Source organism: Ailuropoda melanoleuca, chromosome 6, assembly GCF_002007445.2.
Source record: "Ailuropoda melanoleuca isolate Jingjing chromosome 6, ASM200744v2, whole genome shotgun sequence".
NCBI classification, from domain to species: Eukaryota; Metazoa; Chordata; class Mammalia; order Carnivora; family Ursidae; genus Ailuropoda; species Ailuropoda melanoleuca.
The window spans coordinates 56,885,705-56,903,067 of NC_048223.1; the positions used below are offsets into that span (position 1 = coordinate 56,885,705).

At 37.8% G+C, this 17,363-nt stretch overlaps 1 protein-coding gene across 12 annotated transcripts in view; it reads left to right on the plus strand.

Annotated features, from left to right (window-relative positions):
* The window catches only part of LYST (lysosomal trafficking regulator), a 175,432-nt gene that overhangs the window by 57,424 nt on the left and 100,645 nt on the right, over positions 1-17,363 (plus strand). For 11 of the 12 annotated variants that reach the window (XM_034662476.1, XM_034662473.1, XM_034662468.1 and 8 more), the window contains 6 exons: positions 1,441-1,550; positions 3,467-3,893; positions 7,122-7,266; positions 8,245-8,418; positions 12,443-12,603; positions 13,866-14,056. In XM_034662476.1, coding sequence (XP_034518367.1) covers positions 1,441-1,550; positions 3,467-3,893; positions 7,122-7,266; positions 8,245-8,418; positions 12,443-12,603; positions 13,866-14,056 — 1,208 coding nt within the window. The remainder of the gene's footprint in view (positions 1-1,440; positions 1,551-3,466; positions 3,894-7,121; positions 7,267-8,244; positions 8,419-12,442; positions 12,604-13,865; positions 14,057-17,363) is intronic. The other variant, XM_034662478.1, reaches the window with a different exon arrangement.

Here is a 17,363-nt window from a genome sequence, read left to right on the forward strand (position 1 = left end):
ACCGGAACCTGTTAGTTTTGAACTGGAAAAAAAAAAGCCTAAGCACATACATAAACTTTACTTTGATCATATTATTTCCCCCCTCCCTGTGATTATCTAACACTTTATTTATAGTGTTTTTTAAAAAATCAGAATCCTAGTTAGGTTCATACATTATAGTTAGCAGATATGTCTCAAATCTTTTAATCTGTAGATGTCTACTTCCCCCTCACCCCCTTGCAGTTTTTTTTTGTTGAAGAAGCCAGGTTGTCTATCATGAGGCATCTCCTGCATTCTGAATTTTGGCAATTATGTCCCTGGGAGGTTGTTTAACGTGATCCTCTCTGTCTTATATTTCCTTTAATTGGCAGTAAGATCTAGAAACCTAATGAGATTTGGGTTCCATTTTTCAACCAGAATATTTTACAGGCCTCCTTCAGAGGCATGTAATGTCTGATTGTCTCTCTTTGGGGGGATGCTAGGAGCCATGGATGGTCATAGCCCAGGGACTTGCAAAATGGTAACGTGCTGTCATTTCATCTTCTTGGATAAGCTGGAATACTTAAAACTTGCTCTCATCAACTACTTGGTTACTCTAAGGTATAATTCATAAAGGAAAGGCAGGAGAAATACTTAATTATTTTCCTTTATTTTCTAGTTTTCATAGTTACTCTAAAACCTTTCATGGGTTCGTGTTACTTACAGGATAAAGTCCATGCTATTTTATAGTCGTATTGCAAGCTTCTGTTCCGCTAACGCATCAGCTCACGCTTCTACAAAATACGGTGCTGAAACAAGGCTTCTGTCCTCAGCTTGCACATCAGGATTCTTTCTGTGATGTCTAAAATGAAGATAATATTTCATTTGTAGGACTTTTTTGGGTGAGGATTAGCTGAGATAATGCATGTAAATATACTTTGAACACTATAATGTGTGCTACAAATATTGGTCACTTTATTCTAAAAAGTTCTATGAATTTATGTACTATGCATTATATTTTATTCTAAACCCCATGATGGAATAAAGAAAGTGTTCAAAATAATAGTTCATGATATGTAAGTATTTTCATAATCTTTAATATTTCCACTTTCATTTATGTCATCTAATTTAGAAAGTAGTAGTTATAATTTAAACAGTTTCAAGATGTGAAGGTAACAGACTATTTAATGGTAACTGACAGTGTCAACTTCTTTAACAAATACTGTATTAATTTATCCTTCTTTAAATAATACCTCTCCTGGGAACTAACCAATCTTTAAGAAAAGTGGTTTTGTTCTTTTGTTGGTGGGTTGTTTTGCATTTAATGGTATTGCTATTTTTTCAGCACATTTTTGGACTATTAGTTATTTATAATCCTTTGAAGATGTGACAATAGTATTTCATCTCTTTCAGGGAAATTGTTTGTTTGGAACCTTTAATTACGTGTTGGCTTTAATTTTTTTCCCTCTATCTTTAATTTAGCATGCCAGAGAGTGTTGGTGGATCTTTTGGTATCTTTGATGAGCTCAAGAACATGTTCGGAAGAACTAACCCTTCTTTTGAGAATATTTCTGGAGAAATCTCCTTGTACAGTAAATATGCTACAATTTAAATTTTTTTCACTGATACCTAGTAGAATATTTTAAAAAATGATTTGAAAATCATTAAGCTCTCTCTTTCAGTGTGGTAATTGTTATGCAGTCAGCTCCATGTTATTATCTGCAAAGTTCTTGATCATTTCATTATTTGCACATATTTTAACTGTTTCACTTCTGTTTTGGCTAACCAGCCATATCATTGGGCTCCTAGTCCCATTGCCTCATCCCACCCCCAGTCATTGTGCTTAAGAAATGCTAAATAATTTTGATTACTAAAGAGAACTTAATTATGAGTAGTTTGTACCATTTTAAGGATTATTCTTTTTTTAGAAAATTATTATCTACCCTTCAGATACCTTCTATCACCTCTTTCCATTGGTGTAGCTTAGTGACTTTTCAGCTGTTCTTTGCTGAGAAACTCATTTCTATAATGAAACTCGACTACAAGCATAAGTAAATAAAACAGAAATGCTTGGAGCTACTTTCTCTGAAGCAAGGTTGAATGTTCCTGAGCCCTGCCCATGTTCACCACCTTACTCCAGCTTGTGGACCCTGAGAGGCTCTGTGGAACACACGGTTAACAAACACTACTGTAGACACTTGATAACTGACTGTATTTCTGGAATGTTTTTTTACTTTCCCTGAGTGCAGTTCTCATTATCATCATGAACATTAGTTGTTATTTTGTGCGTAGGGTGTACATTAGGCGGTGTATTGGACTAAGTTTCTCTTCTCTACTCATCTCCTTAGTCATTACTTTTCTCTTTCATTAAATGCTCTCTGCCTCTCATATCTTTTCTACAATTCTGCATTTCAATTTTTTTTATTCTGTTATGTTAGTCACCATCCAGTACATCATTAGTTTTGATGTAGTGTTCCATGATTCATTGTTTGCATATACCACCCAGTGCTCCATGCAGTACCTGCCCTCCTTAATACCCATCACCGGGCTAATCCATCCCCCCACCCCCCTCCACTCTGAAATTCTGTTTGTTTCCCAGAGTCCATAGTCTCTCATGGTTCATTCCCCCTTCTGTTTACCCCCCTTCATTTTTCCCTTCCTTCTCCTACCGATCTCCCTGCTATTCCTTATGTTCCACAAATGAGTGAAACCCTATGATAATTGTCTTTCTCTGCTTGACTTATTTCACTTAGCATAATCTCCTCCAGTCCCGTCCACGTTGCTGCAAATGTTGGGTAATCGTTCTTTCTGATGACTGAGTAATATTCCATTGTATATATGGACCACATCTCCTTTATCCATTCGTCTGTTGAAGGGCATCTTGGCTCCTTCCACAATATAGTTATTGTGGACAATGTTCTGCATTTCAACTTAACCCAAAATCTGTAATTTATGAATAAAACCTAAAAACCCTTATTTTGGTTTACCAAAAATAGATAAAAGAAAATTTATTTGATTGGGGAAAAGTCATGTAAAGTAAGTTGGAAAGTAATTGAGCCACTCAATTTTATGAAGTCAGTCATATTATAAATATCATTCAGAAATCTGGAGAATTTGTAAGGTTTCTGCTTCTATCCTTCACTTAAAAATAATTGAGAGAAGCAACTATAGCCTACTTGGAAATAAGCGTCTTTCTTTGGTAGAAATTATTCCAGATGTAATTATTGTAGTTAATATCTAATACTTAAAACCAACTCATAACTTTTAGGCTTATACCAAAAAGCACCTAAATCTAAAATTAACTGCAAGAGAATATGTATTTTAAGAATAAAATCTCTATTTCATCTTATGAACATTTTAATGGTATGGTAGATAGAAAGGTATTTAACTAGGAATGCTGATATGTGTGTGGGTATGTACTTTCACTTATAACCTGAATTTCAAAATTATTATGTACCTTGTGTATATTATATGCATGATCTTAACATTTATTTTTCTTTTTCTCTAGGAAGTTCTTCTTCTGGGTATTCTGAAAATTATTGAAAGTGACATTACGATGAGTCCTTCCCAGTACCTAACCTTCCCTCTCCTGCATACTCCAAATCTAAGCAATGGCATTTCATCACAAAAGTGTCCTGGGATTCTAAATAGTAAGGCCCTGGGATTATTAAGAAGAGCACGGAGTTCCCGGAGTAGAAAAGAGTCCGACAGCACAAGTTTCCCTCAGCAGCTGCTCTCCTCTTGGCATGTAGCCCCAGTCCACTTGGCCTTGCTGGGCCAGAATTGCTGGCCCCACCTGTCGGAAGGCTTCAGCATCTCACTGTGGTTTAATGTGGAGTGCACCCATGAAGCCGAGAGAACCATGGAGAAAGGAAAGAAGACCAAGAAAAGAAACAAATCCTTGATTTTACGGGACAGTAGTTTGGATAGAACAGGTATGATGTTCCTGTTATCTGTTACCTGGTACACTAAGCCTTTTCAGATGGCAGTTTTGGTTGAGCTGGAAGAATACGGTGACGTGCTTGCGTGCCCTGAGCTTGTTCTTCACCCCAAGTGCCTTGGTGATGGCAGGCCTGACTCACCAAAGCCTCAGTTGTCAGATAGCCTTGAAAACTTCATTTTCTTGTATATTTTTGCCTTGGCGCTGGGGGGTAGGGGTGCTGCGGTGGCAGGACCACCACATAATTCAACTGCCCTGGGGGTCACCAGCCCCGTTTCCTGCCTCTTTCCTGGTCCTGTTATTGGATTAGGGTGACTCCTGATGTTAGAGAAGGAAAGGATGTAACCCTAGAGCCACTTTTCCATCCTCCTGCTCCCTACACCCTGGCCTCTGTGATTCCCACTTCATCTCCTTTCCCTCTTGTAGTTCAGCTGTCCTTGTGCCGCATCTTATCTTGACACCCCTCTCCTAGTTCCTGTCACAGAGTGTCTGAATGCACCAGCCTTTCTCCAGAGCTAGAATCATTCCCATTCCAGTGCTTTCTATAACTGATGGAATCCCTTTAATACTTCCACAAAACTGTGTCTCATTCCTCATATGCCTAGGGCAGGAAGAACCTATTTGCTAAAAAGCAGTTTATGGTGGTGAGAAGTAATTCAGGGCTAATTGTTAGGGGCCACAGCATGCATGAAATGACTAGAGGAGACAGATGGTTAAGGGTTTATGCTTATACAGGGTCCTGGCCTCCAGAGCTCTTCATTGCACAGAGCTTATACACCCCACTGGCATCTGCTTCAGAACACTAGGCCTTCAGGGCAGGTCGTCTGCCGCTGACTCACAGATAGAAGGGAAAGTCCTTACTGAAGAGTGGGAAATGTCACCTGATAACTGCAGCTGGAGCTCTGAATCCACTTCTCCAGAGATTTTTCTGTGTTACTAGCACCTCGTACTTATGTACTTTTGTGGGTTAGCCTAGGCAACCAAACTTTTTAAAAAATTAGGTAGCTTTTGTGAATTGAATTTTGCCATCTAAGAATTGATGGCTCGGAAGCGATATATATACACGTGATCCTGTCAGTGATGATGCTGTCTTGTGTGCATTGAGTGCCCCCTGCATGTGCGTCACTTTGCTCAGCTCTTTTCTACATACATTTTTAATCCTCACAACAGTTCAGTGAGGTAAGTGCTCATGCTGTCCATATTTGGAGATGAAATTAAACAACATGACCAACTTATATAGCTGGTGAGTGATGGAAAGGGATTTAAACCCACCTATATTCAATTCCAGAGCTTAAATATCACCCCTACACAATAAACAGTGCAGATTGCTTTCTCATATTTAAGTAGTGGCAATCACAATGTAAACAGGCTCTTATAAAATGAAATAAGTAGACACAATGACCTGAGAAAAGTTAGCATTAGGAAATTTTTAAAATTTTTATTATAAAAATATATTAGAAAACATATTTTAAGAAAGGCGACTCTGCATAAACATTTAAAAAGAGCATTTAAAAAATAGTGTATATACCAAAATTTTGAAGGGAGTGATGAAGAAAATACTATAGTGATAACATATGCTTTGCTATTAAACCAACTTTGTGACCTTGAGCAAGTTATATTGAACCTCTCAGCATCTCAATTCTGTCACCCTCTAAAAGGGGACAATAAAATTTACCTCGTAAGATTATTGTGAGCATTAAATTAAGAAATATTTACTGTATTCCTACTTTACAGTACCTGCATACACACTGGTTTTTGTGCTAGTCTTTTATTTGTCCAAAGTCAGATTTGATATGGAAACATTAGTATCATATCAGCCATGAGTTCTCTATACATTTCATATCTTGGGCAGTAGTCCTCACAATAATGAATTTAACTCTTCCTTTTAAAGACTACTATTGTTTAGGGGGGAGTATTCTGAAAAATTGGTAGTGTTTATACCTCTTGAAAAATGGCAACAAATATATATACAGTCTAGTAACTGGTAGCGTTCATCCTCTCTGAAAGTCCGAGCCCTCAGACATGCATTTTGTATTTTGGTACATCTTCATTAACATAGCTTTATGTAAAGTCATGCAGAGTAGTAACAGCGTGGATGGCTCAAGGATTCAGTTCATCATACATACTTAGATGGTACTAGAATTAGCATGATAAGAAACCACTTAAAGTCAGGATGAATAACCAGATAGTCCAAAGCATATGGCATTACATTAGCTTGCCTTAGAAAACATTTTAGAGTTCAGAATCACTTAGCAATTGTATTTAAAGATGAATTTATTTAAACACAATTTTTCTAAAATCAATTTTTTAAAAAAATATTTTATTTATTTGACAGCGAGAGGGGGAACACAAGCAGGGGGAGTGGGTGAGGGAGAAGCAAGCTTCCCACTGAGCAGGAAGCCCTATGCGGCTGGATCCCAGAACGCTGGGTTTATTTTTTTTTTAATGTTTTTTTATTATATTATGTTAGTCACCATACAGTACATCCCCGGTTTCCGATGTAAAGTTCGATGATTCATTAGTTGCGTATAACACCCAGTGCACTATGCAATACGTACCCTCCTTACTACCCATCACCAGTCTATCCCATTCCCCCACCCCCCTCCCCTCTGAAGCCCTCAGTTTGTTTCTCATAGTCCATAGTCTCTCATGCTTCATTCCCCCTTGTGATTACCCTCCCTTTCTTTATCCCTTTCTTCCCCTACCGATCTTCCTAGTCCTAAGAACACTGGGTTTATGACCTGAGCCAAAGGCAGACACTTAATGACTGAGCCACCCAGGCGCCCCTAAAATCAATTTTTAAAAATCATGCTATTGTAATAATTATAGGATGATTTTGGTAGTGTTGTGTGACAATGGTGGTGGGTCCATAACGTCAGAGTGGCCCAATCCAATCAATAAAAGAATTGTGGCACGTACTGTAATAGGTCACTGCAGTGACATCAAAGGGGTTTGTTCATTGCCACAATTAGCCACCAGTTATCATGTATTTTGAAACATTTGATAACTTTTAATGCACTCAATTACTGTTTTCACTCCTGGTGCCCTTTTGGAGTTAATGTCTCAACTTTGGGACTATTGTTTGGAACAGGTCAAAGTTCAGACATCCAGGTAAATAATTTACTGCAAATGAACAACCATGCTTTGTGTTCTTCTAAATTCACTTTTCCACTCAGTTTTTATCAGCTGCTTTACTGATTATTCTAACATCTTTTTATCATAGAGAACAACAGACCGGAAGGTGCAGAGTACATAAATCCTGGTGAAAGGCTCATAGAAGAAGGATGTATTCATATGATTTCATTGGGATCCAAAGCTCTGATGATCCAAGTGTGGGCTGATCCCCACAATGGCACTTTTATCTTTCGGTATTGATTATCCTCAACCTCCCCATGAATAGATCATGTATTTAAATAATTTATATGCTAATAAAGATCATTACAGCAAATCAGAAAAATATTATTTAAAAAGAAGATACATTCTAATAGTTATTAATGCTGCCTCTGTAGCATTGTATTATTCTATCCAAAAATCTATAACTAAACTCTAAAGTAGATTATGTTAATTCTCAATTAGATTTTAGACCGGATGCTCACTGAAGTCTTATCTGTGGAAGTATTCTATCAGATTGCAATCACCCTAACATGTTATTATCAGACAGCTGTTTTCCCAGCGGATTATATATTTAATAGTCATTATCTTAGAAACTTCAGTTTTTCTTGCAATCTTGTCTTTCCTACCTCCTTTGTTAACAAGTGTAGATACAAATCTTTTACTTGTATTGAGTATGAATAACATATACTATTTTTATAAAACTTAAAACTAAACAAAAATATGTTATTTAGGGGATATATGCTTTTTGTTATAAATGTTATTTGGTGCTTTATGTACATCATATCTTAATTCTCTTAGTAGTCCCTCCAAGTAGGATAGACCTCCAGTACATCCTGGCATTTAGACATTTATGTACAACATGTATTATTTTTTGTATGAACTAAATATTACATCGTAATTTCTAAAAGAGAGCAATGACTTTAGAAATAGTAACAATAAAGGGTTTTTTTGCAAATTGAATTTTGAAAATTAATGCCTAAATTACTAACAGCATCAAATGAGCATCATCTATTTTAGCTCATGAATTGAGGTAATAATATAAGAAAATAACTAAGCAGATTTTATGGTGTAAAACAAAGACCTACTTACTTTTCAAGTTAGTTTAAAAATAGAACTGCTTTTTAATCTCGTTTAAATAGCTAGAATTATCGTTGTTATACATTTATTAAATGCTGAGATCAGAAATTCCATGTTTTCAGTCTATACTATCTCTTTTTTTTTTATTGTTGTAGAATGTGCATGGATTCAAATGATGATACGAAAGCTGTTTTACTGGCACAGGTTGAATCACAGGAGAATATTTTCATCCCAAGCAAATGGCAGCATTTAGTCCTTACCTACTTACAGCAGCCCCAAGGCAAAAAGAATAACCATGGGAAAATCTCCATATGGATCTCTGGGCAGAGGTTTGAAACATTTTTGGTAAACACTTACCAACTTCAGTGACAATTTTAAGTTTAGTTTATCATGGTTTCTGATACGGATTACAGGAAACTATAGATGAAATGTGCTCTATGTTAATGCAGGAATCTATGGTCAGAGTTGGATGTTTTTTCCTACTTATCACTCTGATACAAAATTAATATTTGTAACTGTTGAAAATTAATATTTGGGTTTCAGGGAACATTCAGGAATCTGGACATTCAGACATTTATGTAGAATATATGTTAGATCAAGGAACAGAACCTACAATTTGGTCCTTCAAGCCTATACATTTATAAAATGAATCCACAAGGAATTATTTCAATTAAGTGGCTAATCAGGCTAATACCTAAATTTTTTTAAGGCTAATACCTAAATTAAGTCAGGGTTTCAAAAGAAATTAGAATGACTAGGGAAAAATATAAGCCAGTGTGTCAGGTCATAGATTAAGATAGGGTCCTTGAAATGTACCAGGTGATGGATTCAGGTATAATACTATGTGATGTTTACCCACCCAGGAGAATTGTGGGTCAAGTTGTTAAGAAATATTTTCTGGAATATCTTAATGTAAAATTTAACCCTGAGAGAGCTATAATATATCTTGAATTTGTAAGAGTTGGGAAGTATTTTATGAATGAAATAACATGAAAGGGGATACGGAATTGGAAACTGGTATACATGGGATGGGGTCTGGCTGGCTGGAAGGCAGATTCTAAGTTGAATAATGAGAAAGAGAAACGAGTGGGTATCGTAAAGCTACCTGACAGGCAAGTTTTGAATTTCAAGATGAGCATCTAGACGTAATCGAAGGGACTGTAAAATATTGCATACCTGTTATGTTGCAGACTGTTTGCTAGATGCATTCTAAACACTATCTCCCAATTCTCTCAAATGCCCTCCGAGTAGATTAGACCACAGAAATAACATATGCCCTTAGTGTAAATGAACCTATTTTTATTCATTTGTTTGTTCATTCATTAAATATACATTGAGGAATTACTGTGTGTCCGGCATTTGCTGTAGTTGGGCCTGAGGGAAATGGTAAACAAGACTCAGGACTCAGGTTCCATGCCTTCTTGGGACTCACAGGCTATTGGGTAGCAGACAGTAAGCAAACACAATTAAAAGCATATATACAAATTATGACAAATATTGTGGAGATAAAATAGATCCCCAGACAGAAAATACCTGATTTGCTACTTAAGAAGTGAATCAGGAAAGGCCTCTTTGTTTTGTTTTGTTTTTTAAAATTTTTTATTCTGTTATGTTAGTCACCATCCAGTACATCATTAGTTTTGATGTAGTGTTCCATGATTCATTGTTTGCATATACCACCCAGTGCTTCATGCAGTACCTGCCCTCCTTAATACCCATCACCGGGCTAATCCATCCCCCCACCCCCCTCCACTCTGAAATTCTGTTTGTTTCCCAGAGTCCATAGTCTCTCATGGTTCATTCGCCCTTCTGTTTACCCCTCCTTCATTTTTCCCTTCCTTCTCCTACCGATCTCCCTGCTATTCCTTATGTTCCACAAATGAGTGAAACCCTATGATAATTGTCTTTCTCTGGCTTGACTTATTTCACTTAGCATAATCTCCTCCAGTCCTGTCCATGTTGCTGCAAATGTTGGGTAATCGTTCTTTCTGATGACCGAGTAATATTCCATTGTATATATGGACCACATCTTCTTTATCCATTCGTCTGTTGAAGCGCATCTCGGTTCCTTCCACAGTTTAGCTATTGTGGACAATGATGCTATGAACATTGGGGTGCATATGGCCCTTCTCTTCACTATGTCTATATCTTTGGGGTAAATACCCAGTAGTGCAAAGGCCTCTTTGGAAAAGGGTCATTTAAGCTGAGACCTCAAGGGGAGATGGAGCATGCTCTGAGCAGGGGAGGGGGGCAGGGCCTTCTGGGCAGAGGAAAGGGCCCATGGAAGGCTGTGTGCCGGGTCATTCTGAAAGGGAGGCTGGCAAGTTGATGGCTTACAGCTGTCCAGCCTCACTGCTAGAGGAAGGCAGAGGAGAAGGGGCCTGTGAGTAGCCTAGGGTAGTCAGTCCCCAGGGTCTGCCACAGGAAAGAAGAGGCTTTGGAAATAAAATCAAGGCTTCAGGTTTTGTGTATTCATTTTAAAAATCCACGGAAATATGTTGTTGAGGTTTCCATATTCCAAATAAAATATTTTCTGAGAAGTTCTCAGTCTTCAGCCAGTCAGTAACTTTTTTTTCAGAACCTTGAGTTAGATCGGTTGGAGTTGGGGTTAGGGCTATGAATAGCGAACCTTTCTCCTGGCACCTCACCTGATTTCTTGAGCTGTCAGCATGTGCCAGGCACTGTATTCAGCACTTCACAGATCACCTCATTTGGTCCTCCTGACAACACCAGCAAGTAGGTATATTGTTTCCTCTATTTTATGTATGAGACAATTGAGACCCAGAGTGGGGTAAAGTCATGCCAGAAGAATGGGGTACAGCTGAAACTTAAACTCAGATATAGCCCATGCTTTAGAACCTGAAGTTTTACCACCCCACAGCCTTTTTCTGAATCAGACCACCTGACAGAAATAGGAGTCATAAACTATGAGACTTACTCAGAATGAGAGTTTAAATGTTCATTGTAGGTAGCTAGCATAGTCGCTTAATTCACATATTTCTATGTTACTTTGAAGGAATGTTTTTGCCATTTTATACAAAGTAAGTAATGATTTCATCTGTTAGTAGAATGATGAGCAAGTGATCAAGGACAAATATATTATTCCTTTGATATAAATTTAGTACTATCACTCTCTGAATTAATAGAATAATTTCTATAAAAAGTACATTTCAAGAGAGCATTTTTTAGAATACATAATGACACTAAAAACAAATTATTAATAGTTTATATTGCGATTTAATGTTGAGCACACAAATCTACTAGGAATATATGGCACACAGTACTTAAGATTTGTCGAATTCATCTTGCAAAGCGTCCTTTACCCTTAAAAACTGTATTAAGTCATGCTGCCAGTAGGTGGCAGTAGTGTTTCAGTCATGGCCATGTATTTGGTTTAAGAAAGATGCCTGTGACAGAAAATATCTCACTCTAATGTTGTATGTCAGTAAACCTCAATTTAAAAAAAAGTTATCTCACATCTTTATCAGAAAATATTTCCACTAAAATAGTTAAATTTACATGTTAAATATGAAACAGAAAACCTTAAGAAAGAGTTTTTAAATAAATATATACACCAATGTAGAATTTCTCATTAAGAGCTAACCATGTCAGTGTATACTAAGTCTTCATCTTATTTATAAACTTTACCTTTATAAGTTATTTTCATTATCTTACTGTGGAGCTTAGAACATTCCTGAAATAGGGGTAGAGGTTGGCACTCTGCATTTCCAACCAGATGATGAAATCCTCTTGTCATGTGTGTGTCTTTTTGAGAAAATGTTAGTATTCCTTTTCCTATTCTGTCTTTTGTAAGGATTCCTGTAAATACAAGAGACTAATCAAAAGGTCTGTGACTGAGCATTGAAAAAACAGAAAATGCAGAGAAGCCCTGGCATTTCAGTGGCTAGTCAGAACAAAACCTAGAGATGTGATATTCTTTCTCTGAGTAGTCTTTGAAGACTTACTAGAAGATGATATTTCAGGAATGGTTTACCACAGTGGGAGACTTCTTGGTCAATTAGGAGGAGGTGGTCGGTTTGTTTCTGTAAATCAGGAAGGCACATGTGCAGAAGTCAAATGGCAAAGAAAACTTGCATCACATGTCCAGTCCCACTTCCCACGGCCTGCTGTAGGACCAGCAGGCATCTCTGTTCCGTTCCCCTCTCTGGGATTTGCGTACTGCCAGCACCATGGACCAAGGGACAGCGGAATCCATTCTTCTCTTTCTTCGCGTTACCAGCTCTGTGATGCCAAACCAAGAAAGCTGTTCAAGAACTTCCCATTATTAAACATTCATACTTGTAAAATACTTGAGTCACTGAAATAATTGATTTAACTTTGTTTTTAACATAGGAAACCTGATGTTACTTTGGATTTTGTGCTTCCAAGAAGAACAAGTCTGTCATCTGATAGCAATAAGACATTTTGCATGATTGGCCATTGTTTATCATCCCAAGAAGAGTTTTTGCAATTGGCTGGAAAATGGGACCTGGGAAATTTACTCCTCTTCAGTGGTATATTTTTCTCCTTCAGAGGATTTCTAATTTGTTTCCAAATAACAAACTAGTAAATTATCCTGGATAAGATATTAACCCCTGTTCCTTCATTGATACTTAATAAGTACTATATTATCTAGATGCCAAGACGCACTTTTAAAATTTTTTAACATTTTTATAATTGAGATGCTTCTTACAGTTGATATATACATTTAATGTAGGGGTGTACATCATACCCCAACCCCGCTCCCCCAAAAAGAAAGCTTATGTTAAATCAGCTTTATTTTATAATCCTGGAAAATGCATTATTATGACAAGTAAACTTAAAGTGGTTGTCTCTCTTACTCATAATTTTAGGATATTCTATAAAAATATCAAATTTTAGGGGGAAAATATATGTTTTAAAATTTTATATATATATATAGTGATATATATGTATCACTAAACCTGGCACATTATAGTATTCAGGCAGTGTTTATTGAATATCAGATAGATGGGTGGAAGGAGTAGAGACATCAGTCCACACTTATTTTAAAAAGGAATTTACTGAAGTGTAGTTTCCATTTACTTAAAGAAAAAAAAAAAGGCAGAACAAAACCAAAATAACTGTTCTCTAAGGAACAAATAGAAATTTTATGATTTTTCACAAGCTTCACTGTTAACTTTATATGTATTCATTCATTTTCCATCCATAGTTGGTATAGGTTATTTGCTTATGACACCAATTTGAAATCTGAGGCTTTATCAATTTTATTTATTTATTTTTAAAATAATATTTTTTTATTATATTATGTTAGTCACCATACAGTACATCCCTGGTTTTTGATGTAAAGTTCCATGATTCTAGTTGCATATAACACCCAGTGCACCATGCAATACGTGCTTTCCTTACTACCCATCACCAGCCTATCCCATTCCCCCACTCCCCTCCCCTCTGAAGCCCTCAGTTTGTTTCCCAGAGGCTTTATCAATTTTATAGAGATAAAAGAATTTGACAGAAAAAATTAATTCTTGATTTCTTCCTTTTTATGAAAAATTCTGGTTGGGGGCACCTGGGTGGCTTAGTCAGTTAAGCATCTGCCTTTAGCTCAGGTCATGATCCCAGGGTCCTGGGATCAAGCCCCACTCTGGCTTCCCACTCCTCCCTCAGTGAGGAGTCTGCTTCTCCCTCTGCCCCTCCCCTTGCTCGTGCTGTCTCTCAAATAAATAAAAATAAAGTCTTAAAAAAAAATTCTGGTTGGAGTGATATAAATAAGTAACTTTATTTTTCTGCTATTCAGGAGCTAAGATTAATTCACAAGAAGCCTTTTATCTATATGCTTGTGGACCCAACCATACATCTATCATGCCATGCAAATATGGCAAGCCTGTGAATGACTACTCCAAATACATTAGTAAAGAAATTTTGCAATGTGAACAAATCAGAGAACTTTTTATGACGAAGAAAGAAGTGGACATTGGTCTCTTAATTGTAAGTTTTCATTTTTTAAGTTTTAACTTTATAGGAACTGATAATATATGTTTAATAAATGTGTAATTAGCTATGAATTAAATTTCTTAAGTTTCTCTTCTTTCTTTCTCAACATTTTTGCTCCTTAAGAACATGTTTTTTTCCTTTAAAAAAAATTGAAATACTCAGAATTTGTTTTCAGGTTTAAATTTTTATCTCCTTTTCCTTAGAACTATATTTCTATACTAAGTATTAGTTTAGTTTATACCTCCTAGTCATTCAAGAAAAATGTTTATGATATAGTGAAAATATAACATGTTAGCCTAAAAAATATTGCTCATTACATTTCATTTCCATATTTATAAATAAATACTAACTTTTATTTATAAGTTTTAGTTACATATATTCAGATTTTTAAATATTTATTCTTTAGTATCAGTAACAGTCAGGAATTTGGCTTTCAAAATATTGCTAACTCTGCTTATATGAGACTCTCAGATTGTTTTTTATACATGATTGTGATATTTTGTTCTAGTATACAATTTAGGAACTTATGGTGGATTTTTTTCATTATAGTAACTAGAAAGCTGAGCCTTCATGGTCTTAGAAGATCTACTAAAAACTGGTAGATCTGGCCATGAGACTGTGTTCCTCCTTCTCTTGCTTCTTATGAGAAGTACAGTTAGAGGTCAGAGATAGTTTTTACTTGAAGGAGACTACTAGTTTGAAATGTATTTTTTTGTTGTTGTTAATGAGATGTATATTTCATAATCAAAATAAATTCTGTTTTTAAGCTGTAACATTTGACTAAAGGAAAGGAGAAATTCTAGTACAGTTATTTTGTAAAACACATGTAAGTTTTAAATGGTGTTAAATATGTATTTGTGGTAAAGTAGGGTAGATACCTATGGAATTTGGCTAATGATCTGATACTGTGCATATGGTCTTTTTCTCCCTGGGGAGTATTTAAAAATGGTGGTCCACTATGATTGAGAAGTGGTCAGGGATGTTAAATGTTCCACAGAGCAAGGGCAGTATTATGCAGCAAAGAATTATCCCAAATGTCTCACCATTGAGAAAACATGTTTGAGGGAAATGTTTCTCAAACCTGAGCATGCATCAGAATCACTCAGAGGACTTGTTAAAACAGATTGCTGGGCCAGAGTTTCGGATTCAGTAGGGTCTGAAGTATGCCCTAGGAACTTGCATTTTTAACAAATCCCAGATGAGGAGGAGTTAAGATGGCGGAGGAGTAGGGGACCCCTTTTTCAGCCAGTCCCCTGAGTTGAGCTGGATAGGTACCAGACCATCCTGAACATTCGCGGAATCAGCCTGAGACGCAGGAAGATACATCTGGATCTCTACAAATGAACATCTCCAGCGCTGAGGATTGAGGTACGAACCGGGGAGCCGTGAAACCGTGCACAGATATCGGAAGATAAACAGAAGGGGGAGGGAGCCACTGCGTTCGGGCACTGGGAAGCGGTAGCCACCTGCAAGGGGAGCGGGCGGACTCACAGACGGCACCCGCGAGACAGCAGACTGACACCGTGAGCTGGGGAGCGCGTGCCACCAGACTGAAACGGAGCTCCAGTGTGCTCACTGGAACCAGACTGAGACCAGGAGCTCTGGGAGCACGTGGGGGGCAGCTGGCAGCTGGTGGCTGGCAGTGTTAGAAACACAAAGGACAGAGACGCACCGGCCCTGGAAGTGAGGGCTGGGATGCCGGGTGTGGGACGCACATCCTGGGATGCTGCAGAGTTGAGCAGCACCAACAGTAACAGAGTTAAAAAGGCCAGAACATCAGTGGAGAATGGCCTGCGATCCCTCTGTTCTGAGACAGGCTGGGATTTGGCCATAGCTGCTCTGACTCTCAGAAGAGGCACAGCAAACCGCCAGGGAAAGCCGCCAGAGAACAAAAGCCTGGAAATACCGGCTCACGGTGTGCCCATCCCCATCCCCCCTTGCAGGGGATATGGAGACTCTACCCAAATGGGGTTGCCTGAGTACCGGTGCAGCAGGCCCCTCCCCAAGAAGGCAGGCTGAAAAATCAAGAAGCCCACATCCCTAAGGTCCCTATAAAACAAGTGCGCACTGCCTGGGTCCTGGTCAATAATTTGGGCTCTGGACAACCCCGTAACCTCTCCTCATCAGAATGATGAGAAGGAGAAATCCCCCCCAGCAAAGAAAAGACAATGAGTCTGTGGCCTCTGCCACAGAACAGATGGATATGGGTATAACCAAATTATCAGAAATGGAGTTCAGAGTAACAATGGTCAAGATGATGCGTAGATTTGAAAAAAGTATTAAAGAAAATGTTAATGACAATATAGAATCTCTAAGGGTGGAAATGAGAGCGAATCTGGCAGAAATTAAAAATTCTATGAATCAAATGCAGTCGAAACTAGAGGCTCTGACGGCCATGGTGAATGAGGCAGAAGAATGTATCGGTGAATTAGAGGTTGGGTTAGTAGAAAAGAAAGCTAAAACAGAAACGTGGCTCAAAAAAATCCAATCTCAAGAATGTAGGTTACGAGAGATTACTGACTCAATGAATCGTTCCAATGTCAGAATCATCGGCATCCCTGAGGGGGTGGAGAAAAACAGAGGTCTAGAAGAGATATTTGAACAAATTGTAGCTGAAAACTTCCCTAATCTAGCAAAGGAAACAAACTTTCGTGTCCAAGAGGCAGAAAGGACCCCTCCCAAACTCAACCACGACAAACCTACGCCACGTCACGTCATAGTGCAATTCGCAAATATTAGATCCAAGGATACAGTATTGAAAGCAGCCAGGGCAAAGAAATTTCTCACGTACCAAGGGAAAGGTATCAGAATTACATCAGACCTGTCTACACAGACCTGGAATGAGAGAAAGGGTTGGGGGGGCATTTTTAAAGCTCTTTCAGATAAAAACATGCAGCCAAGGATCCTTTATCCTGCAAGGCTGTCATTCAGAATTGATGGAGAAATAAAGACCTTCCAGAATCGCCAGTCATTGACCAATTTCGTAGCCATGAAACCAGCCCTACAGGAGATATTAAGGGGGGTTCTATAAAAGTAAAAAGCCCCCAAGAGTGATACAGAACAGAAAGTCACAACCTATAGAAACAAAGACTTTACAGGCAACATGTCATCATTAAAATCATATCTCTCAATAATCAGTCTCAATGTAAATGGCCTAAATGCTCCCATAAAGCACCACAGGGTTGCAGATTGGATAAAAAGACATGACCCATCCATTTGCTGTCTACAAGAGACTCATTTTGAACCCAAAGATGCATTCAGACTTAGAGTAAGGGGATGGAGTACCATCTTCCACGCAAAT